This window comes from Mesoplodon mirus (genome assembly GCF_964341445.2).
Source record: "Mesoplodon mirus genome assembly, chromosome: 6".
In the NCBI taxonomy this organism is placed as follows: Eukaryota; Metazoa; Chordata; class Mammalia; order Artiodactyla; family Ziphiidae; genus Mesoplodon; species Mesoplodon mirus.
In genome coordinates, this window is record NC_138982.1 from 108,388,327 (window position 1) to 108,414,322 (window position 25,996).

The 25,996-nt window shown below is 33.1% G+C and overlaps 1 protein-coding gene across 7 annotated transcripts in view; it reads right to left on the minus strand.

Moving 5' to 3' along the window:
* Nucleotides 1-753: 753 nt before the first annotated feature.
* Nucleotides 754-25,996, minus strand: part of CADM2 (cell adhesion molecule 2) — a gene marked incomplete at both ends in the record, with an annotated part of 1,063,002 nt that continues 1,037,759 nt past the window's right edge. For all 7 annotated transcript variants that reach the window (XM_082625754.1, XM_082625752.1, XM_082625756.1 and 4 more), the window contains 2 exons: nt 754-872; nt 1,719-1,844. In XM_082625754.1, the coding sequence (XP_082481880.1) occupies nt 754-872; nt 1,719-1,844 (245 nt within the window). The remainder of the gene's footprint in view (nt 873-1,718; nt 1,845-25,996) is intronic.

The window sequence follows — 25,996 nt, forward strand, 5'->3', positions numbered from 1 at the left end:
CCCAAAACAGTAAAATGTTTGTAACGATTTATTGGTATATGAAGCTAAAATAACCTAATGGTAAGATCTATATAATTATATAAGATAGCATATCCTGACTGCAATCCATATACATGGCTCCTGTATCAAATACTAAATTTTTAAATAGTGAATTGATACAGCTTTACCAGTACAATCTCAAACATTCCAGAATCTATACTACAGTGGTCTTTTTCAGTTTTTGTCTTTTAGGGCATATGCTTCCAAAACATGTCTTTGAATATAGAGATGTAGAAAACATCATATACCTCTAACATTTGATTGAACTTAAGCACATTAGGTCTTTACCTAATCTTGTTACTTGTGAAAGCTGTCCAATGGTAAACTGACAAGGTCTTTGATTTTAAAGCGGACAAAAAATGAGGGGGAAAAAACCTCTGCATACATTTTTTTTTCAATGTATAAAAACAATTCAATATCATGATCCAAGGAAATGATTAACATTGTTAAGGCTGTATATTCAAGCACTGTATGTTAAAAGAGGAATGGTGTGGAATTTAGGCAGTAAGAAATGTCCTGCATTATGGATGGTACAGTAATTAAAGAATGATGCTTTCGACAGCTGATTGTTGGTATACACTGGCTACTGATAGCAGTACGGTATGGAAGTTAATAAAGGTAGCAGAAGATGATAGAAATGAATTCTGAAAGATGAGAGCCAGTTTTCTCCAGCAGCCAGCGTGGTAAGTAAAATTCAGAATCTTGGCCTGCATCTTAAATGAAATATTCTTTTTTCTCTTCAGCATTGACTTGGCTGCCCTCAGCATTGATAATAGCTGTGTCAGCATCTGGTGCATCTTCAGCTCCTTTAGCTTCATTTGTTAAATATGTTCCTGTGGGTATTGGAAGAAAAATATGTTAGTTCTGTCAGACTGGTAAAATAGCCAGTATTAAAGCTACATTCATTTAGGAAGAAACTTATGCCAGATTTCTTATATGTTGAAACATATTCTGAGTTGTAAGAAACCACACAACTCACCCTTCTAAAGTTGCACACTTTCTTTCAGTATTCTAGTATATGTTGTAGATGAAGCTGTGGGCAGGTTAACTAGAGGCAACAGCCAAACTGGAATGGGTAATGAGTACTTTGATTTCTTTAATGATGGCTTCAGACCATGTGATCCATACAGCTGTAGCAATCAGGGCCCTTTGTTAAGATGTTGATAATGATCACATCAAACGTGTCACCATTTATTTTGGTAACTCCATTTAAAAGTAGATTATATCAATAGTTTGCTCCCTAGCCCATTGTGAAAAATCACATATTTTCCTCACTAATATGGTCACATGTGTGTCCATAAGCTTACAAATAGAAACATTACCAAATGGTTAATGTTAGAGTTGAATTTCAGTCCTAGAGATAAATTACAAACTTACTTCCATTTTTTTTTTTTTTTTCTGAGCCAATGATTTACTTTGTGACTTTTGGCTACTGGCTAAGTATTATTTTGATAGCCAATCCAGCTTTAACTTTGAGTAAAATAATCAAGAATTATCTGAAATAACTTAGTAGTTAGATCTGTCTCTTTCACCCCCATCTCTCTCTCTCTCTCTCTCTCTCTCTGTTGCACACACACACACACACACACGCACACACTCACATAACATTTCATGATGAAACTAGTCTTTAGAATTATTTTTTTGCCAAATGTAAGAATGCTTTATTAAATATAACCTACCTTTATGTCTTGCCAGATACCGTCCAAGCAAAAATATAGAACACAGAGTGACAAATACAACTACAGCCACAATCCCTCCTATAAGAGCATGATCAGGGCCAGTTTGGCCAGCCAGAGCATTGGGATCTAGGAAATAGAGAAAAATATTGTCCTAGTTAGTGTGTTATTTAGACACAGAGTACATATCTGCATTAGAATGAGTTATGTTGAAAACTAGCACATTAAAATAAAATTTTATTAATGTGTATTACACCAATCATCTAGTCAACAAATATGTATTATGTGCCTATAATATACAAAATGTTGGAGAATATAACATTTGACATATAAATTACTGTTGCCACTGAGTTTACATTTTAAGGGAGGAACAGGATAAACAAATACACATATATGATTTTGTATAGTTACATGCCTTTTCTTTCTCCTCTTCTCCACCTGAAAATATGTGTGCGTGTATTTTTAATGTGACAAATACAACTATACCATTTAAAAAATGAAATTATATCATAGGAAACGTACATAACTCATTGGAGCTGCTTATAGCCTACAAGAGAGATGTAGAGAGAGAAAGTAAATAAATAAATTAGGCCTGGCAATTCCACTTTCAGAAAGTGTTAAAGTGTGGTTACAGGCACAAGAATCTGACAAATAGATTAGGAGTCTACTGTGTTTTTAATGGAGCTATTGTGCCAAAGAAGCATATACCTAGTTAGAAAAGAAAAGAAAAAGAAAGAAAAGTATGACAATTGAAACACCAAACAACCTCTGGCCTCCCAAACTTGGTGAAAACAAGGAGTGGCCTATAAAAGCTGTGTCGTCCCCATAGAGGGCATATTACCAAACATTCACTTCTGATGTGGCCACAGAGTATGACTGACAAGGTTGAACTTCCTGTAAGGTAGAAATGTAGGAAGCAAAAAAGAATGAACAGAAGAGAATCTAGTTTCTTCACAGAACTATAACTATTGCCAAGGCAGAGGGAACTTTTCATGACACTCTGGCATATTTTCATAATTATTATGGATCAGTGCCTACTCAAGTGTTTCCCATTTTCCCTCTATTTCCAAAAGAGAGCCTTTATTTAAAGGAGTGATTTTCCTGAATCTGTTCTATCATTGTGTTTTGTGTATGGGATGGAGAAGAGCATTGAAACTTGTGTTTTGGTTCATTTGTCCCTGGACTAACATATCCAGAGATGATGAAAAGAACTGTGCATATTTGAGGATCTTGGTCTTGGTCTTGGATACAGTGGCTTGATGGGACTTGAGATTATCTCTTTGGACAGGGTTTAGCAATGGTTGATGGGAGAAAAAGATGTAAAAATATTTGGTGATCAGAAGGCTATATTGGGGCAGAGATTTCTAGCTAATAACAAATTTGTTCCCTGTTCTTTCAGTGAACAGAGCTAGACATTTACCAGCTTCACTGGCAGTTGAATGTTAACCATGTGATTTGTGTTCTAGACAACTGAAAGAAAGCCCAGCCAATAAATGCCTCCCACATGTAACCTTCCCGAGTGATCTCAGGAGTTGCAAGTTGAAAATAAGAGAACCACAAGAATAGGTCAGGCCATGGGTCACTGACTCTCCGCCTGGAAGAAAATTATTGCCAAACTAAGAATATATGCATCACCAAATTGCTTGAGGGGGAAAAAAAAGAGCTTTATTTTCAAAACACTGAGCATTAAAAAAAGTAAATCTGTTACAGCAGCTATTGTTAATTTAGCTTTCTATTATATATTTCTTATCTTTCCCTTAATTTCTGGCATTGGCTGTAAATCTCAAAAAAAAAAAAAAGGAGCAAAAAATAAATCTGCCATGCCTCTGAATTCCCTATTCCTATTCCTAACTTAGATAATTTAGAATCAGTTTCAAATTCCACCTCCTGCTCAAGTTCCCAAATACAGATAGTCATAAATTATATCCATTTTATTTGCTGATTATCTCTCAGAACTGAGCACTCTTTTGGGGAGCTGAAAAATCACTCTTGCTTGTACATCTGTACCTGTCATTTCCTGAAGGTAAATTCTGAGAAGTAGTATTGCTGGGTCAGAGGATACAAACATTTAAAAAATACTTTTGATAAACATTGCCAAATTATATTGCACTGTACAAATTCATCCTCCACCAGCTGCACCTGAGTTCCCATATAGTATTACCAGCAGATACTATAATTAAAAGAAAAACTGTCAATCTAATATTGAAAAGTGTTAAATATTTTGTGTTAGTAAATTATGTTAACATAAATGTGTCTAAATACTATTTCCCATATTAATGCATTAATTTTGGAATGCCTATTTATGCAGCCTGACCATTTTTCCATTCAAAATTTCTGCTTTAACAGCTCTCTCCATAAAAAGATGAACATTTTTAGCAATTTCTTTTTATATATCCTTCATTTCTGGTCTTTTTCAGCCACAGATAAGTCTTACTATTTTATGTAATCAAATCTATCAAAGTTTTGTGTTATGATGTCTGACTTGTGGATCCTGATTTGAAATGCTTTTGCCATCATAAGATTATACATATATAGATTTCTGTTGTCATCTAACACTTTTATTATTTTATTTTAATCTATCGAGAATGTATTTTGGTCTATGATTTGAAGCTAAAGCATAAAATATGACTAATTCTTACGTGACAGACCATTGTCTCCCACATAGATTCTTTCATCAATATTTTTGTCACTTACCATAAATTAAATGGCCACCCATTGTCTCCCACATAGATTCTTTCATCAATATTTTTGTCACTTACCATAAATTAAATGTCCACCCATTTTATGTGCTTCTGCATATTTTAGTCTATTCCATGTGAGGGGTCTATCTATGCAATCCTAGGCTAATATTTTAGTTTTAAAGATCATTTTACTGCATTGGCAGAGAAGTCTTAGATCAGGTTCAGAATATTTTTGCAAGAAACAAAAATACAACAGATTGCTTATTGGAATTGTAGTAATTTACAGATAGCTTTCTTTTATATAGTGCATTTTCCAGGATAATGGTATAACACTTCAATTATTTAAATCTTTAGTGTCTTTTAGTAAATTGTATAGTTTTCTGATATAGGACCTACATATTTTAATGCTATTTCCCATTAAAATAATATTTTTAATATTTAATATTTTGAAACATTTTAATATTTTAAAATATTTTTACTTTTTCATTAAACTTTGACTCCTTTTTCTTTATTCCATTCATATTTTTCACTCTGTTTTATAAAGCATTATATCTAGTACTTGTCAAGATCATATTTTTCATTTTTATTTCCTGACTGTCAAACTTCCTTAGTTTTATATTTTCTTTTTTCTACTGCTCTAGTTAGTGCTTTGTGAATAATAATGACAATTTTGCCCTGATTCTGATGATCTCAGAAATGCATCAAAAATTTAAATGGACTAGCCACCATCCTCCTTTTGACACTGTTTGGTCTCTTTACTCATCTCAATATCTAGAGTTCCTTTTACAGCTTCTCCTTATCTAAAATTAGATAGTAAAGATATTCGTACCATCACCCCTTGATCATATGAAGCACACATCTTGTCAAAAGAAAATTTCATGATAACAACATCCTTGAACCTTTAATATCTGAGTATTATTTTATTGTGAATAAACACTCAACTGGCTAAAGAATTCCGGGTTTTTATCTTTTTGAATTAATAATAATACAAGACAATTTGTCAGTGTTTTGACAATTTGTTTTGCCTCCCTTTCCTACCAAATAAATCTGAAATCATTTGCATTTGTTTTGCCTCCTTCTACTCCAAGATAAATCTGAAATCATTCAATTTTCTAAATGGCCTGCATTTTCTGCATGATTGCTATCAGAATATTTGTTGTTTTCCTCCACTATATTTTGATATTTTAGCTGAATGTATTTTGTAGTTTGTCTGTAGTCAGAATTTGACTTCATTTGCAAACCTACTTTTTTATTAAATTCAGATTAAGTTTGTTTGTTTTTTGGCTTAAGAATTCTTTTTTTCTACTCTACTTTTGATTAACAACTGTTCTTTCCATTTTCTTTCTTGAAAAATCCAATTATGCACTGGTAGCAACTCCATATTTCATGTTGCATATATGTCATTCTTTCTTTCCTATTTTTATAATCATTTTACTAAATTACATTTTGTTTTAGTTATATTTCCCAAGTTTATCATCCATTTAGATGATTTGATTTTCTATCATAGATTTTCCTTTTTATTTCTTCCTAAAGGGTTTTGTTACTGATTGTAACTTTGGTTTAACTACACTCTCTGTTTAATCCCACTCTGCTCTTACTTAGTAGATATTCTAAACAGTTTTATATGATTGACAATAAAAAGTGGTAGTTTGATAATATTTTCCTTTTAGTATAATAATTCCATTTAAATGTCTGAAAAAATGGTTTTTCTTGGTGAGCATATATTATTTCTCTTCTTTTATTGCAATTTTTTTCATTGGATGCAAATTGAATTTTAAAATTATATTTATACATCCTTACATTTTCTTTTCTTATTTTCGTTCTTAATGTTGAGATGTTTTGGAGACAGATTCTCTTTTCTGAGGCTGGTGTTCATTCCTGCTCAGTTGTAATGCTGCAGACCAATGCAGCTACAGAAACTGTTTTTGTAACTGATATATGAATCATAGGATATCTGTACATAGTGGATGGATTGGAGAAAGACACTTGAGATGTAGATCACTCTTGGTGAAAGATTTCATTGATTTTGTATACTTTGCCTAAAATCTTCACTTTCATAGTAGAGTCTCAGATAATATGCAGTCCATCCCCCTTTTTTGTACAATTTATACAAAGACAAATTGATCTGTTAGAATTTGTTTTAGATAAATTAAATGTATCATGTTCATTATTGAATATATTTTTACTGGTTTCAAATGCATTTATATATATAAATACTACTTTCAGAGAAAGCAATCCTTAACATTCATATTTATTTGACCCTAGTCATGAATGTTCTGCATATACTTTCATAACTTATAAAGGAAAGATTTAAACCTTTAGGCTTCATCTCGTCAAAAAAAATAAGACAACATATAGTACTAGGATTTTTAAGATTTCAAAGATAATATGGTTATAGAAGATGCTCCTTTGCATGTCTACTTGTAAATGTATTTTTTTAAACTAATATTTTTGGTTATGCATTTTATTTTCCCACCATAACTTTTAGAACTAAAATCTGTTCTTAATTAATTTCTATTCTTAACATCTAAAACAAGTGACTGAGATTGAGGATTAGATAAGGATCACTTGAACAATGAAGAGATAATATTATACATAATTTAAGTGGCTAAGTCCCAGTGGGAATCACTCATACACCCTTTCTCTCATCCCTTTCCTACTGTCATAGCAATAAAAAGATGAAGTGCATTCCATATATATTAGCATATGGTATTTGTTTTTCACAGGGAGGGGGAAGGGTAAGCTGGGACAAAGTGAGAGAGTGGCATGGACATATATACACTACCAAATGTAAAACCGAGAGCTAGTGGGAAGCAGCCGCATAGCACAGGGAGATCAGCTCAGTGCTTTGTGACCACCTAGAGGGGTGGGATAGGGAGGGTGGGAAGGAGGGAGATGCAAGAGGGAAGAGATATGGGGATATATGTATATGTATAGCTTATTCACTTTGTTATAAAGCAGAAACTAACACATCATTATAAAGCAATTATACTCCAATAAAGATGTTAAAAAAAAAGGAGAAGCTAAAAAAAAAAAAAAAAAGGAAGTTCAGCCTTCCGAAGTTTCTTTACATATGGCTGAGTCTGCATTATCATTCAGATAAATACATCATGTGTCTTTAAAGCCCATTATTCATCATCAGACATTACCTTAAGATTTGCTGGAGTTAGCCTGTTAACATGGGAGTGAGTAAATTCCGATAGATTTGGCAATATATTAGAAATCTTTTCTACTTGACAATGCATAAAACATGAATATTGTGGAATTAAAGCTTTCTGAGGGGGAATTCCCTGGCAGTCCAGTGGTTAGGACTCCACACTTCCACTGCAGGATTCAATCCCTGGTTGGGGAACTAAGATCCCACAAACTGTGCAGTGCAGCCAAGAAAAAACAAAGAAACAAACAAAAAAAAGGCTTTCTGAGCATAACATCTTTCAGTTAGGGTTACTGGACTTTCAATAAAGGACTCTGAAGAGAAAATCATGTTACATAAAAATATTTAGGATTATTAATTTCTGATATTTCGAAGAGTAGAAAATAACCTTAAAGTATAGTTCTATTTAAAAATCTTAACATGGAGAAGTACTAAATTATATAATTCTATCTCTGAAATCATCACTGGGGATTTCTACCATCAAGAGTCTAGCCTATCATGTTTTGTCCCCATAAATGAGAAGTGAAAACTCTAAAGAAAGAATATCTAACTTTCTAGGGTCAAAGCAGGGAGAAATCAAAAACACTGCACAGTTTTTAATCCAAGTTTAAAATTATTTTACAATAAGTATTTTATTATATATGATTTCTCATTTTAATAAAATGTTTGGGGGCTTCCCTGGTGGCACAGTGGTTGAGAGTCTGCCTGCCGATGCAGGGGACACGGGTTCGTGCCCCAGTCTGGGAGGATCTTGCATGCCACGGAGTGGCTGGGCCCGTGAGCCATGGCTGCTGGGCCTGTGCGTCTGGAGCCTGTGCTCTGCAATGGGAGAGGCCCCAACGGTGAGAGGCCTGTGTACCGCAAAAAAAAAAAAAAAAAAGTTTGGTAAGAACTGGAATGAAAATCATTTTATGTAAATATTTTTAAATTAGTTTCTGAGACCATTTTTAAAAGAAAATGATGGACCTTAAATATTAAAATAAATATGTTTTCAAAGCCAAATTTGGGTTATTAATTATAATTTTTAAAAATGATAAATCTCTAAGGACATGCACTATAATAAACGTGTTAATTCACCTATTTGTGAGGTTGAGAAATTTTTAATTTTTTTTTAATAAAAACTATCTACAAAACAATTTAAATAGCAGAGTTCAGGAGTAGAATTAATTTTAATATCAAAATATAGAAGAGTTGGAAAAGCTGGAATGAATAGAAAAAGATGAATTACTGAAGAGAAGCAAGTGCTTCTTATGCAAAAGACACCAAGTGTAGTCCCCTAGTAACAACCATCAGAGTCATGGAATGTCAAGACAAATAATCAAGAGCAGAGTAGAATAAATTTAAACAAAATATAATACTGGAGTGTATGATAACAGACACTTAAACAATAAAGCCACTTATATTGATATTCTGCATTCATTTTGGAATTTATATTAATACATATATATATTTTAGAAGTTATTTAAAACTCGTGGAGAAATTTCAGTGTAGCAATGTTTCAAAAATTATGAAATTAAACTCACAAAAATAAGTGTAAAACTGAGATTATCACCTTTAGAGAGCATAGAGAGTTTTTCAAGTTTAGTTTTCCTAAAAGTTATTCTGCATCACAATCAAGTGATATTTAGCAATTCTAGTTAATTTCCTATCTCTTTGCTGGGAATGTACTAATATATGATATTTAAGACTTCAGAAATAGGATTTTCTTTTTTAAAAAGAAAAAGAAAAGCAGTAAGAAACTGCTCTGGACTGAATTTTGTCCCCCTCAAAATTCATATGTTGAAGCTCTAACCCCAAATGTGATGGTATTTGGAGATGGGGTCTTTGGAAGAAAACTAGGTTTAAATGAGGTCATGATGGTGGGGGCCTTCATGATGAGATTAGTGCCCTTATAAGAAAAGATACCAGAGAGCTAGCTTCTCTCTCTCTCTCTCAATCTCTCTATCTGCCATTTTGAGGGCACAGTCTGAAGGCAGCTGTCAGCAAACCAGGAAGAGAGCTTTTACCAGAATCTGACCATGCTGACACCCTGATCTTGGTCTTCCAGACTCCAGAACTGTGAAAACTAAATTTTTGTTATTTAAGTAACTTGGTCTAAGGTATTTTGTTACAGCCTGAACTGACATACAGAAACTAGAGTATGATCTTTTTCATATATTATCTCACTTGAATTATGTGAAAATTTAAGGCAATGGAAAATAGATTTGGGGAAGTATGGATAATACATACTTATCCCCAGCCAATGGCCTGCATATAAACAGAACACCCAAGACTGCACAGATCAATTCCTTTACATGAGTTACCTGCAATTAAGTTTTGTGTTGTATAGCTGCTGCAGTGAGTTACATTGCAAACACTTGCCCTCTCTCTGCACACACACCAGTGTTTCACAGTGGTTAAGATGCAGTGAATGATGTCATGAACATTAGATGAAATCAGTATTGGGGTGAAACTATGTTGTATTATGTTGTACATAAATAGAAGGAAAGTGGTAGAATGAAGCAGGGAAGTCAGTGAAAGTTTTTCAAGTAGAAGAAATTGCTTACAAAATCCTGGACTTACAAATTGTTTATACTAAACCTTAAACAACTTACTACTATCAGGTTGACTTTGGGAAAGTTTCTTAACCCTCTCGTCCTTAGAATGTGAATACTTCTTATTTTCCAGGTTTGTCAGAGACTAAATGTGCTACCATACATAAAGGGCTTAGAAGAATGTCTGACACTGTAATGTAAGCACTATCTAAATGTTCGTTATATGAGGGAAAATAAGTTGGAAAGTATAAACTTCTATGTAGAAAGATATAGGTTTTCTTTTTTCAATTTTTAAAAGGACTCCTTTAGGACTTTTACTCTATGTAGTAACAATGGTGAAGCATTCTAAGTGTCTGAATATTTGAAAGATGGGGGATATGAATAGCAGAAGATTTGCATAACATGAGATGGAATCAAATGAATCTTGTGGGAGTCTGACGATGGGTGAGGATTAAATGAGAGAATAATTTATTGAGTAATCTATGCTAGTATCTGTATAACAAATGGCTTATTTTATTCAATGCATATAAAGTGTTGACTTAAAAATCATAGTTATTACTAATAAAAAGATTGATAAACTCTGGAACAGCTTGCCTAAGCAACTTTTGGGATTAATTTTTGAAAAGCTTTAAAAATAATCATGAAAATCAGTTTGAAAGATGTGTCAGATGATTCCTATTTTGAGAACACGAGTTTGTTTGAGGTAACTTTTTCTAGCGTTTTATCTTTTCACATAATTTTATTCTCTTCTTCTGTCATGAAGAGGAATTCAATGTCCCTCCATGCTAAATGACCTCCCTGCTGGTGCTGTTTCTTCAACCAGTAAGACATTCTTCCTTCTCTCTGGGTATGCAAAACCCAAATAACAGTGAGCAGTCTCTCCATGTCAATCAACCATGAATTATTTCATTCAGAAGTTTTTTCTCTTGAATTAATTCACTTGCCTTAGTTTTATCTTCCCCCAAAGATATGTCTTCTTGAAGATGAAAGTTGTGTCTTACACTTGTAATATAGCTGGAACAGCACTTTTATACAGTTCTTAGAACCAAGCAAATTGAGTGAGTGAATGGATAATATTCAATTCTTATACTGAATTCCAGACAGAACTGGGTTCTTTAGATACCAGTTTGCTCTGCTGAGCAATGGATGGCTACTCCTTCATGGTATTAAATTATTTGTTTAAATATAGTAATATTGTTAATATCTAAATATTTTAGAAATTAGTGCTAAGTAAAAATGACTCATCCAGATTTGTACCTAATGTTTTGGATAATTTGATTCTAACATGAAATTAGAATATTTTTATGTACTTAAGATTCTACTTTCCCCTCTTTAAATAGAGTAATGCTTCAGAAAGAGGGTCACTATGGTAAAACATTAGAAATAGTTATACGTAATTTATGGGGAAAAATAAACTGTCCTTTGACAGTATATGACATTGGCAAAGTCCCTGGAGAGAAATGTCACCATATTCATTCAAAAGTCATCTGTTATCTTTTAACTTTATGTACAATTACTGTTTCTGACAAAAACACGTAAGACCTATCTCTAAAGGTTAGAAAACATGAAAATATATTGTACTTTGTGTACATATAGTGATTTACACATACATTTTTCCTATAAACAATGTGTACTCAGACTCTAAATCCAAGGGTTCTAAATTAATGCTACATCATACAATAGGTTTTCAATAATAAGAAAAAATCCCAGCAAGCTTAACACTTACCTTTTCCTCTCAAAAATGTATTTATTGTACCATAAATTTCTTTGCATACCAAGCACATAAACAACAAATGCCACCACACATTTCTATGTATTAATACACATAGACTTCCTACTCAGAAAGATTTAGACAATAATTATAAAGTCACTGTTTTGTTTGCTTCGTTTTGAATTTGTCGTTTCGAGGTTTTTTAGCTTACAGATATAATCAATTTATAAAATGTTTCATCAAGCAAAGTGTGACTGTCAGATGTACAGAAGTGAGGTGTTGCTACATCCTACACTAATTTCATGCACTGAGCTACAGATTTCCTCTTCTGAGAATTACCCCCTCAAGATCTGCTCATCATTTGTTATGACTTATAGGTGTCCCAATTACATAACAACTGACCTTAGTAACTTGTATTTATAAATAGTTAATAATTTGCTAAGCCCAAACAAAATATATTCTTGAATAAGATACTTCATTTGCCCTTAAGAACAAAAATTTAAGTAGAAACTTTCTCCACAAGTGTTCATATTTTGGGATAAAGTAGGTTCTAACATAATCTCTTCACTTCATTGATCGTTCCTTCTATGTGAACCCAGGATAGTATTTCCTTGACTACCTCAAATGAGGAAATTTTTCAGCTCTGAAGAATTTTAAGAATCCAGAGAGGACTCTCAACCAGCAGAGTAATATAGCTATTAGGATCAGGGTCTTTCACAAAATGCTTCACTTCTTTTAGCACTGATACCCAAAAGAGGAGAGAACTTGCCAGAAGATTATCTGTGTGAGAACATGAGGGAGGTGAAGGAGAGGAATGGTTTTTAAGGTTATCTAAGTGATCAAAGTGAGAATAACGTAAGTTTTGGGGTATACATGGTGTTATTTGTTGCTTGGAAAAGTCTGCTATATTATCCATCAGGCATGTGACACACAGTGTAACTTACCTGCATTAAACAGTAGTTTCTCTTAAGATCAGAGAAGATCTGAAATAGTATGAGACTCAGAACTATAAGTTTGACCTAAGAGTTTCAGTTTTTACATCTATAAATAAGTATACATATGTGCTCTGCCTTCCTCAAAGAGTTATTAAAATATTAAAATCAGTTAATATGGAATCTGTGCATATAAGTCATTTCTAATAGGTGCTCAGTAAATAGGATGTGAGGAAAATAATAGCTTTATAAGGTTAGAGACTTTAAAAAACCTTGTATTCTGTAGTTTTATGTTTTTTTTTTCAGGAAAAAATATACTCAAATTCATTCTACAGTGTCCAATTTCTTTTATATTTATGTGATCTGTAAAAGCTGCTATTTTTTATTCTGTTGCCTATATCTTTCTAACTTGGAACTGTTCTGCCATCAATGTCAACAATACCTAACTCTTTGCACATCACTGGTCTCAGCCTACACACAAAAAATAAATAAATGGGAGCAACCATTAAGAAGGAAGACAAATGACTAGTATATGACATTTCCATATGTCTATTTTGGTAATGTACTCTGTAAATTTAAGAGGATGAGTTAAAGTATTTTTAAGCAGACTAGAGGTTAAATAAATTATACACAATGAATTCTGCAGAAGAGTAAAATCTTGACTAAAGCACATATCTTCTTAACCTAAACTGAAAAAAAAAAAAGGCAGCTGACCTGATAATAATTACATTAAATATGCTTCCAGAGGAAACAACACTAACATGAAAGATTTACTTTTTAAATACTTAGAAAATATAAAGAATAAATGTTTGACAGTGGGAATATAATGCTCAACATGATTCTAAAAAGTTTATTCTGTACCAATTGTTTATGATGTCTATCCATATGCATGAATAACTGGGATGGAAGAATAAACATTTAAAATGGTGAAGAAGGATTAAACATGTATAAACATATTTATTTTTTTATGAGCCAATACATTAGAAACATAATAACATAACAACATTGCTGCTAAACAATTTCCCTTCTAAACCAGTCACCTCTAAAGTGTGTATTATCAATTGTACTATCAATATCAATAGTCAGTTCTGTCAAAATGCCTTGTGTTATTGTTTTTGAATTGATTATTCTGGTGATAATTATAATAGTTATATTGACTGCATTCATATAAGTTTTTAAAACTACTATGAATAGTCATTGAACCAGTTCCCCAGTTACAATAATGAATATATTCAGAAAAATATGATGTACGTGTCCTCTATATTCGCCATTTAGAAGAGACCATCACATACCATTGGGAAAGGCTTGTGCATATTTTAAATATTAAGATCTTAAGCTTACTGGAACCTTACCTTATTTTTTTATTTATTTATATATATATTTTTTGAGGTACGCAGGCCTCTCACTGTTGTGGCCTCTCCCGTTGCGGAGCACAGGCTCCGGACGCGCAGGCTCAGCGGCCATGGCTCACGGGCCCAGCCGCTCCGCGGCATGTGGGATCCTCCCGGACAGGGGCACGAACCCGTGTCCCCTGCATCGGCAGGCGGACTCTCAACCACTGCGCCACCAGGGAAGCACCCTTACCTTATTTTTTTAATATAGGAAGTCATGTTCAAGTAGAAAGTAAACCACTCATATTTTTCTCTTATTGGTCCTTTATACACTAGTTGTGTGACCAATATGTTATTAAACCTCTCTGTGCTTCATATATAACATATATAACACAGGATAATAGTAGTATGAGTCACACAGAACTTTTGTGTGAATCATATGAGGTAACACATACAAAGGTCACATATAACACATACAATACCTCATTAATATTTATTAAAATCATTATTACCTTAAATTTATTAAATAAATATTAACTAATTTTGTCCATAAGTCAATCTTACCACATAGTTACTAGTCTTATAACAAATTTAGTAGATTTTATAGTAAATGTTTAATAAATGCTTTTTTCATTATAATTTAGGTATCAAGCTCCAAACTGAAAACAGAACTTAAGGCAAGCTGAATTAGACTGGTATGAAAGTAGTTTCACAAGAGGAGAAGTGCTATCAAGAGGATACCTCATGACTAATATGTATTGAAAATTAGCTGCCTGACTCATGGATGCCTAAACAGAAATGCTTCTGTGAGCAACTTTCCCATGTTTCAAAGGGATTCCTTTCTCTAGATTCTTCACTCTGTGTTGTGTTCTCTTCTGAGATCACTCCATGAGGAAATTGGAAGAGAAGTGTCAAAGACCAAGCATCATTGAGTTTCCTCCTCACCCCCTAATACAGAATTTATTTTCCAAAATGGCCAAAGTTGTAAATGGTGGCTAGATTTGGCAAGATCACAAATAGATCTACTTAGACCCAAAAGGTAGTGTAGAGAAATGTATTTAGAGTTTAAATTATTGACTTAGAAGAAAAATTCAGTCTCTTAACTTAATTAGTGAGTTATAGTAAAAAATGCACTCAGATATCTCAAATGCTATATTATAGAAAGCAATTCAGAATGTCACTTATTATTCTTAGATCTACTGAGTAGATTTACTTACCCAAATATAGGAAGAACTTTGCAAGAAGGCTATACCAAATTTAGTAATTTCTTCTAACACGAATTCTAAGAAAAATATTACTGTAAAACCTCAGTGTAGTTAACTCTTAGAGAACTGGTTCCATTGTACATAATTTATATATTTAATACCCGTCAGGAGTTGCTATATCCTCACCATCATTAATAATTTGATAATCAGATTGTTAGCCTGCAGATTTGGACACTGATATAATGACAGAAATAGTTGTTTTCATGTTTGTGAGTATGAAATAAGCTCCATTGTTCCCAAAATGAATGAAAAGAAAGTTTGTACAAAACATAGCATGCTTAAGTTATGATAATGCTTTCAGTTTAAGCATACATGACATTTGCATATTTTATGAACTAATGGACTGTGATTCTTTTTAAGAAATAAGTATGCAAAATGCAACTAACTAAACCTGTAACAAATTCTTTAGAGAAAATTGACTTAAATATTAATGAGTAGTAGATATGCCTATAAAATAATTCTGCCCTTACAAGTTAATATGAAGTATGATTGCATGTAAAATTTTGTCCTACATCATTGTTAAAAAGCACTGGGCCTAAATTCCTGTTATGCATAAAATGTAATTATTCATTTTAACAATTATTACACAGCACTTTGTAGTCCAAGCATACAAATGAAAAGACCTAACTGACAACTCTGAGATGCATTCATTAAGGTCATTTAAATGAAACTGATGAAAAATTTAAATGGCAACATTAAAATATCTGTACTCTATATTCTAAATTATGTCTTACGGTCATAAGAGTAGGTTTCTAAAATGTTTTCAAAGTGGTGCCTTATACCTAAGAATGTCTTAGAATTTTAACGACAGAGACTTACATCTTTCCTCTACTTAAGCAATACACATGCAATTTAAAGGAAGAGATTAAGTCCCTCATAAATATCATTTAATATATAACCTAAGATAAGTCATATTCTAATGTGACTAGAAACCTAATGTAGTCATCAGCATTCTTCCAAATTTAGCATAATTGTTTCTGTTTCTATAATAAATGGAGTGTTGTTTCATTCCCTTTTTCCTCTTTTCTTTACCTCCATATAATATCACTTTTTCTGCATTCTTTAGTAGAATCTGTCATTCACCAGGAGTTCAAACTGCCTTGCAAGATAACACATCAAGAAAATAGCAAAGAACTAGGTTATTTTCTCAAGGTCATCTTGTAAGGCTACATACATCTCAGCACCAGAAATGTTAATATCCGCTTCTCCATTTTGTTCACTGACTCATCAGTGTTTGTTTTTTAACTTTACATATGAAAATAATTTCAAGTATATATTACCTGTAAGATTCTCTGTTGTTGTAAGTATGAAAGAGGAAAAAAAAAAACCAAAATTAGTCTTAAAACAGTTCTTTAGCAAAGATATAATAAAAAGGTGACACTAAGTCATAGTTTCAATTAAATCTTCTCTTATAGTCAGAAAGGCTCAAACTGGACTCTATCAAGTATGGATTGAATGACCCTGAACAATTTACTTTACACTCACTGAACCTTGGTTTACTATTCTGTAAAATGTTATCTTTATTGATCACCTGTCTTATAGAATTGTCATGAAGGTGAAATGGAATTTGACTGGGAAGTTCTTAGCATGGTGCCCAGCACAGAGTAGATAGTCAATATGTGTTATTCTTGTTTATATAATTGATACTTTTCAAAATCTGCCCTAATTTGAGATGATAGTAGTGATTTCAATAGAAAGAAATCACCAAACTTAGACATTCTCAATTAAGATGTGAGAGAGTCACAAAATAGCTGTGGTGTATATTGTGTTGGCTGAAAGTGAAAAAAAAAAGATAAATTATTGACAGGATGATTTTATGTTTTCTAATTAGCATTTTAATTAGAATTTAAAAAATCCTATGCAAGTTTATTAGGACAACAGTAATAGCCATTAATAGTTTTGATCAAGCAGTAAAATTTTTGAAGTCATTTCAGAATGTGCATATGAGTTAATTAACTATTTCTCATTAGCTATATCATCCTACATTAATAGAAACCTATTTTTTAGTAATCATCTGCTTTATGAATTTCAAAGTCTTAATTACATTTTCCCTGAAAAACATAAAAAATATGTTAGAAAATGTCATATTTTCTGTGAAGACTTTGGAAGGCTGTGTGTGTGTGTGTATGTGTGTGTGTGTGTATGTGTGAATTCTTTTTAAAAATTCATTTTTCTGAGTTTCAAAATAAAATAACATAATCATAATACAAATTTCAAAATATAAAGAAAAATGTAGTGTTAATTTGGTCTTCCATTAACGCCACCCTCCAAATGTAACCTCCATCTACTTTGAACAGGTATATTAATTCAATGTTTTTTTGTACATAGTAACATGGTTCAGCTTTGTTTATTCATGCTTTAGTGCTAAGTAAAAATACTGAATTAGAATAGTCAGGATTAACTCATTCAATATTAAAGTTTTTCTATCTAGCATTTTCCTAGCTAGAAAATTCTGAGAAGTGTGTTTTGGGATATCTTCTTTTTCTATCACCAATACAGAGAAAACCTCATATATATTTACATCCACTAAGTTTCAGTGTTCCAGATATTCAGGATCCTGGGTTTGGGAGTAGAAATGTGGGAGTATTTTGCTTCAATGTGCCTTTGTTTGTGCTTTGTGTAATTTTTTTTGGTGAGACATTGGCCATATAATTTATAGTGCATTTTATTCACTCACCACTCATTGGAGGGAGACCAATTGGAGTAACATAAGTGAACAGGTAAGTAAGTGATATTCTGGACTAATCAGGAGCTGATTTCTCATCTTACATAGGTTAACGAAGCTCTTACTTATCTTACTTCCTTGAGGTACAATGTGATTTGTAGCAATACTCTAGTCTAGGCAGTGATAGATGTAAATTCTACCCGGGTCAGGACTACATCAGTTTGCAACTGACAAACTCATTTCCTGACTTCTCTTGAGACACTAATAAGGCCTTGAATCAAAGGTCCAGTGTAATTACCATGTGTATTTCAGATTAAATAAGTGTGATAAAAGCTTCCATCTGGCTGTTGACCAAACATATGGGGAGATGCTGATTTCCAGTGACATATTGCAATATGTCTATTGTAACAGTCCCTGATGCCTTCCTGTAAATTACTTACATTTGGGATTACTTGACTTAGACAGAAATATTACTGGCTTCTTAAGTGCTGCCCAATGGGAGTTTGTGAGACGTAGTCTAACCTTATACTTGTTAAGGAAGACATTAAGAAATAACAGAGCCATGTTTATTTTACTAAAGGACAATTGTGTTCAAACTATTTGAAAAAAGCAAACTCAATTTCATAGCAGCCAGAAACTTGTTCTTGATGACAGAAGACTATATCTAAAGGGATTGGAAATTAAGATACTAGACAAATGTTTGTTTGCATTATAAGATGCTGAAATTTTGATAAATGAATGAAGTCTGGATATGTACTTTAGCAAATAACATCAATAGCATAGTAAAAGCACTGAGTTAAGCAAATTTTTGGTTGAAAATTTCACAGATATTGTGTCAGTCACTGCTATCATCAACATATTTATGGTTTAAAGGAAGAAAACCTAACATATTGGCTTCTAATTAAAATACGGGTAAACGGTAGAAATGGTGAGAGGATTTGGGGGGTGGGTATTTTGGAGTAGGGTATAAATAAAGTCAATCAAACCACTGACATTTGCTTAAGAGAAAAAAACAAAAACAAAAAAACAGCCCATTCCTAGATTTTATGCTAATGTATAAGGCCCCAGGGATAGTCTACGACTCAGGATTTTTCAGTCTTGGCACGACTGACATTTATTTATTTATTTATTATTTTTAATTTATTTTTTTACGACTGACTTTTTTTTCCCCCTTTTTTGTGGTACGCTGGCCTCTCACTGCTGTGGCCTCTCCCATTGCGGAGCACAGGCTCCAGACGCGCAGGCTCAGTGGCCATGGCTCACGGGCTTAGCCATTCCGCGGCATGTGGGATCTTCCTGGACTGGGGCACGAACCCATGTCTCCTGCATTGGCAGGTGGACTCTCAACCACTGCGCCATCAGGGAAGCCCCTGACTGACATTTATTGATTGAGGTGGTTATTTTTTTGTTGTGGAGTGATATTCTGTGCATCATAGAATGGTTGGCAGCATCCCTGACCTCTACCCAATATATACCTGTATTCCCCAAGTGGTTATAATAAAAACATCTCCCCAGACATTGCCACAAATTCCCTAGAGGGCCAAATCTCTTATAGCCCAGAAACAATTATCTATGTAAGTTTGCTTAATAGAGGCAGAAGGTCTATGAAGGATAAGAAAAATAACACAATAAATTATCAACTACTAAGGACCTTGATGCTTAATTTATGTAGCTGGCATAGATGTTACATATTTAAAAAATAAATGATCAATTGAAAATGCTACTAAATTTGCGAAAAATATGCTTATAAAGACCAGATATAAACAAAATATTAATCAGGGTGTGTACAGTAAAGCTAAAGGAGGAAAGAAAAACTACATAATCTAGGTTAACTAGGTATACAAAACATAGAACACTATTATATTAAACTGGATTTTAAAATGTTTAATATAAACAGTCTTGATAAATATTTACTGAACTGAATTACATTCTTAGCATTAAGTTGAACTTTGAGCAAGAAAATGAGGCTGGGAAGAAAATTATAATGGTTGAGACTGTGGGTTCTAGCCTCAAACTTTCTGAGTTGGAATCTGACTTTGTCACTTTCAAGCTGTGATTTAGGACAAATATGAGCTTCTCTGCTCCTGAGACTCCTTAAGTGTAAAATGAGGACAAAATAGTATTTACTGTATAGAGTTACTGAAAGAATTTAATAGACTTAACAGTGCCAAGCACAGTAAAATAAGTTTTTATTTATTAAGTTATTAATTAACTTATTTTTGAGAAAATACAAGAAAATGTCTTGGCCTGAAAAAAAAAATCTTTGTAATATGGAGAGAATAATTCCTGTTACAAGAAAGGAAGTCCAAAAAACATTTCATTTCTGATAGATGGAAAGGTACAACAAAGAAAATTTCTATTGAAACAAAGTGGGAAGGACAGTTTCAAGGAAAACCTGCTTATGTAGTCCAATTTATTAGCACATGGTGATATATTCCAGGGTAGTTGAGAACTGGATTTGAGTGCATTCATCAACTGTTTTCAATAACTAAGAATTCCTGGAAACTAGAAAGGAGCCATTGGAATATCTGCCTTTATAAAGGAAAAAGGAAAGGTGTGATTCTCAAGATTAAAAACCAATATAATTATCTTCAAGTTCCAGAAAAATTGGTAGAACAAATTAGCCAATCAATTTAAATCAACAAGAAGGACACCAGAAGCTTATTAGCTATCCTCCCCCGTCCCAATAATGACTTCCTATGGAAATAAGTACATTTGCTTCACATACATGCACGCTTACATTATCTTCAAACAGTGATAGAAAGAGACTAACAGGGGCTTATGGAAGCACTGACAATTACGGAGGAGAGCAAAGAACAATTTCCATGTTGCTGTTCTACCTTCCAGATTTTCCTTCTAAATGTTTATTCTAATACTAATTTCCAAACATCTGTCACCAGAGGCAGGAAAGTATGATGGAAATCTCATATAGGCATGGATCGAATGTCACCTAGGCAATTTACTAACTGCAAGCTCTTAGGTAAATTGCTTAACAATGCTGTGTTCAGGTTCCCTCAAGTGTAAATGAAGAGAGTAACAACTACTTCATGAAACTAGGCAGGGGTGGGGGGCAGGAGGTAGGCACCAATTAAATTATGTTAATTAACTTAAAATATGCAAAAGCGCTTACTCGTGTTGGTCTACTTTCTTACTCCAAATCAGAAAGAAGTCACAGAATTTAGAATTGTAAGAAATTTATTATTGAGAACACGGTTTGGAGAACCAGGCCATGGATATGCTGGGGAGGAGGGGGAACAACTATAATTGAAATCAGGCTATGGCCAAGTAGAACAAGTTTCAAGGGAGATAGCTCACATGAGTATTAATTAGTTCAGAGGGCAAGGTCCAAAGAAGCCAGGTTTAGGTAGATTCTGAGTCAGAAGACTAACTGTCATTGGGTCAGCAAGAGCTTCAGAGACAAGCAAAAGAAGATACCCTATATCTTCTTGGGCATGGAATTTCTCCGATAACTTCTAAGAGGCAACTGAAGCTCCTTTTTCTCAGAGTTCCAGGCTCACTTGCTTGTCTTAATTTTCCAGAAGTCTCTGGTGACTAAAAGACCTCACTCACTGGATTTAACACATGTTAAGAAGTTGAGCAAACAACGTAGGGTTTATTTTTTCCTAAAATGAACTTTTTATTCACAAGAGGAAAAAAGTCTAATAAACCTAATAAAAAATAAAACCTAATAAAAAATCTTAGCCCTAAGTTATTACTTTGTAGTAGTCTCAGGAAGTGTGTTTTTGGAATATGGTATATTTTACTTTAGTTTCTGGCTAAAGGTATTCCAAAAAAGATGTAATTTTTTTAAATCTTAAAAATAAATAAATAAAATACATTTCTAAAAACTTCACAATAATTTATTGTTCATTTAAAATCTAGCCTCTTGAGGTGTGCTTATATGTTATGGATGTCTTTTTACAGAATCAAAGTACAGAAATTCCATCTCTCTTAATGCTTTATTTGATACATTTTTGGTAACTTTGTTTCTCCCAAGAAAAGGTGTCCCTAATCATATATCCACTTTTCTCTCATTATAGTGTGCGCTCTCTCTCTTTCTGTCTAAAAGGCATTGCTGTCAACTCTAAAGTGTTAAATTGCACATGGAGAAAACCCACGATTAAATTTTCCTATTACACACTCATGACAGTCAATGCTTAATATGGGCTGCAATAAACATAGCCTGTAATAAATATTACCAACCTTTCTACTTATGTTTTCATGTTTTGTGCTGTCATTATGGTTACACGTTTGTGCTTAACAAAAGTAGGAAGGGTGAGTGTGGGGAGCTGAAGTTAAACCATTAAATTAACTACTTGGCAGAGAAAATGGAAAGCAACAAATAGTTAATTGTACCAAAAATGTATAGGCGATGTTATTGAAAGAAAACAACTCTCATCATCTTAAAACCTGTCTATTAAATATATAGGGAACTTGAAAGGATAAGCTAGACAGTTATTGTAGAAAAGGGTAGTAGCTAATAGCACAGAGATAAGTTAAGAACATTAATAATAAAAGTAGTAAAGAAGTGGAGAATAGAAGAACAAGAACTAGGACGTTAGCAAAGAGAATAGAATGGTGAAGATTGAGGTTAGGGAGAACTGAGTATTGCATATTTGAACCAGTGGGAAAAAAAGCAAAAGCTGATTGTTAAAAATAACTAACATGCATATAGTGCCTTCTCTAATACGTTCAAAACTGCTCCATGCACATCACATGGAGTGACTCCTTTAATCCTTACAGTAGTTTATGAGATAGGTACTATTCTATTCCCATTTTACAGGTAAGGATATAGACATATAACAGTAACTGTCCCATGATCATAAAACAAGAAAAGGAATTTATAAGTTGGATCTAACTGATAGAGGAATAATATGACATCAATTTTGGCTATGCTTAGCATTCTGGAGATTGTTTAACCAGAGATGTGGCAACTGAATGTAAACTTTGGAGAGAGATTTAAAGCAACGAAAAGGACTTCTCATTGTCATGATGTTGAAACTAGAGGAGAGATAGTAGAGAGGGAAGTGGAAGAGATTTAGCAAGAGGGAGTAAGAAGAGGTGTTAATATAGTGATGGAACCTTAGTAAGAAACTCTGGAAGATGCTTAGAACCCTATGCAGAAGAATGGTACAAAATAAAAGTGCTTGTCAAAAGTTACCAGATAATATTGAATGGTCAAGGATATTAACTATAAAAAGACCAGTGGATTCTGTAGAGATTCCACAGGGTATGAGAAATAATGATGCAAAGTTGATTACAAGGAGGTTAAAATGAGTGGGTGACAAATTTTCAGTGGATACAGACTGAATGTATGAAGGGTTTTCAAGGGCATGGAAAATACAGAATGGTAGCTAGGAAGACTGGTTGACTTAGGACATTTTGGAATGGGAGAAAACAAAAGATAATTTAAGGATAAAACCAAAGGAGCTTGTTATTATGGACCACTGGAAGATGTGAGCTGTAAATGGGATGACTAAGAGATCGGTGTCAGAAACAAACTTTAATGGGACTCCATCAGGAGAAGAGATCTTGGATTTAATGATAGGAAAAAAAAATAGCTTGTGGTTGTTGTTTCTCCTCAGATGAATATTGATTCATTTATTTACTGTTATTCACTCTTACAATATTTACAGAGAACCTTCCCTGTATCAAGTAACATGTTTGGCCCAGTAATAAACACAAGATATAGCCCCTGCAATTAATAATAATGATAACAAGATTTCAACAATTTGAGTACTTAACATCTGCCAAACACTTTGAAAAATACACTACACATATTTTCTCTTTTAAAACATTTGTGTGAGGTAGGTTTTATTGTCCTTGTTTTGCAGATTAAAAACCTGAACTCAGAGCCTCTAAGCGAGGAGAGATGATATAGGAGGTAGAGCAAGTGTGGGGCAGGATAAAAGACTTTGATTTAGAACATACTGAGTGTGACATATTATCTCTTTATAAAATAGTGTAGATTTCTATTGGACAAATTAAAATACTAAGCTGGAGCTCAACAGAAAGCTCTATGTTGGTAAGAGAAAGTGAAAAGTCATCCATATAGAGATTCTCACTGAAACTACTAAACTAGATGTGATCCATCCAGAAGTCAAAAGAGAAGAAGGACAAGAATATAAACTTGAAAATATGAAGTGGATCAGAAGGCCACAAGGAAGAGTAAGAGAGATGCTAGAGAGGTTGGGAGGGGAAAAAAAGTGGTTTTTTGCTTGTTTTTTCACATAACACAAGTGTAGTATACTCAAGAATATTCAAGAATGTCACTGAGAGATCAGCTAAAACAAATCTTCCCAAACTTACATAATATATTCATCAACTGTTAGTACAGCAAATTCCAGGAAAAAAAAAAAAAAAATCTTCCTGGATCATCAACTGATCAATCCAACAATTAATAAGAAAGAATGTTGTGTTATATATAAAAGTACAATCAGAACCAAGTGTTCAAGAAATGTTTTGTCTTACAACAGGACTTGTTAGTCTATATCCAAAGAGCAACCTGAAACATGTGTTCATACTTAAAAAATTTTGACAAGTATTGTAAGATAAGTACCATGAAATATAGGACCAGAGGAGTCCTTGATGACTTTGATGAGACAGTTGATTTTGTGGAGTGGTGCCTAAGTCTGTCATGTACCACTGAGTTGAGGGGTGAGTAGAAGGTGAGGATGTTTGCACTGTGCGAGTGCAAAAGAAGAGATGGATGCAGGATTTAAGGAATGAAGGAATTGTCGAAAGAGGGATTTTGCGGGGGGGAGGAGGGTTTTATTTTTAAAGGATAGATAAATAAAAAGATAGATATAATATGATCTTAAATACAAAGAAAAGAAATATTTTGTCAAGGAACCTCAGTAATTTCAGGAAAATAAGAGATGAGGTAATCTGCAGATAATGAGATAGGCAGGGTTGGTTTTAAGGGGATTTTGGGGAAAATAAATCTCTTTCATATAAATTATAATTAGCTCTGAACAAATGGTTCACAAAATATTTGAATAAATTTAATTGCCCAGTTAGTGTTCCTACAAATTCTAAGTTCTAAATATAAAATCAACTGCATGTAAGCTTCATATCAATGTGTAGTTCCAAACTAGCAATTGATCATAATATCATCTTTTGGTTACATCTGAATTGTCATATGAATTATCTGATAACAAATTCTTATCATTTATAGTTACAAGTAAAGAGTTAAAGCAATTTCATCTTATGCTTTTACTACAAGGTTTTATATATATATATATATATAGAGAGAGAGAGAGAGAGAGAGTTCACTGATGTTAATTTCTTCAAAGCTATTAATATACTTGATAGCTACATAAGAAAAGGCACATCTGAAATGCATTAAAAAGTTTCCTTTCAGTTATTGCTGTCTGCTACATTTTATTATAACAGTTGTTAAGACAAGGAAGAACCTTTTATCCTTTAATAGCCTAGTTTATATTTTATAGCATTGTTTACTAAATGCTTAATGTCTATTCTAGCCATAACACAGATGTCCTTTTTGAAACACCAGCTGCTTTTAAACATTATGTACCTGTTTGATAACTGGCAGACAAATTACCAACAGTTTTATTCAGGAAAAAAGTGCCCTTCTATATCTCAAATTAGATGAAAGGCATATTTGAGCTTTCTTTGTGAAATGTCAAAGTGTCTATACATTGCTCACTTGGTTTGTGAATTTTAATCAACGTTCACCCCAAAATTATAAATTTAGTCAAAACCAATAACAATGAATAATTATTCATTCACATATAGAAAAGAGAAAATATCTAAGTTAATAAATTGTTTAAGTTTACTTTTCTTATCAATGACTCCACTCCCCGCTCCCCCCACAACACACACACACAAGTTTCATGTATCGTTACGATTTCCTTCCCTTCTCATTTGAGAAACTGTCCACAATAATCTCTCTGTTATGATTCAGGGTAATTAATAACTTTTCTAGTTCAATTATGTATATCTTTGCTCTATTTTTTTCCTAAAATGTTCATTCAATATGTCTAGG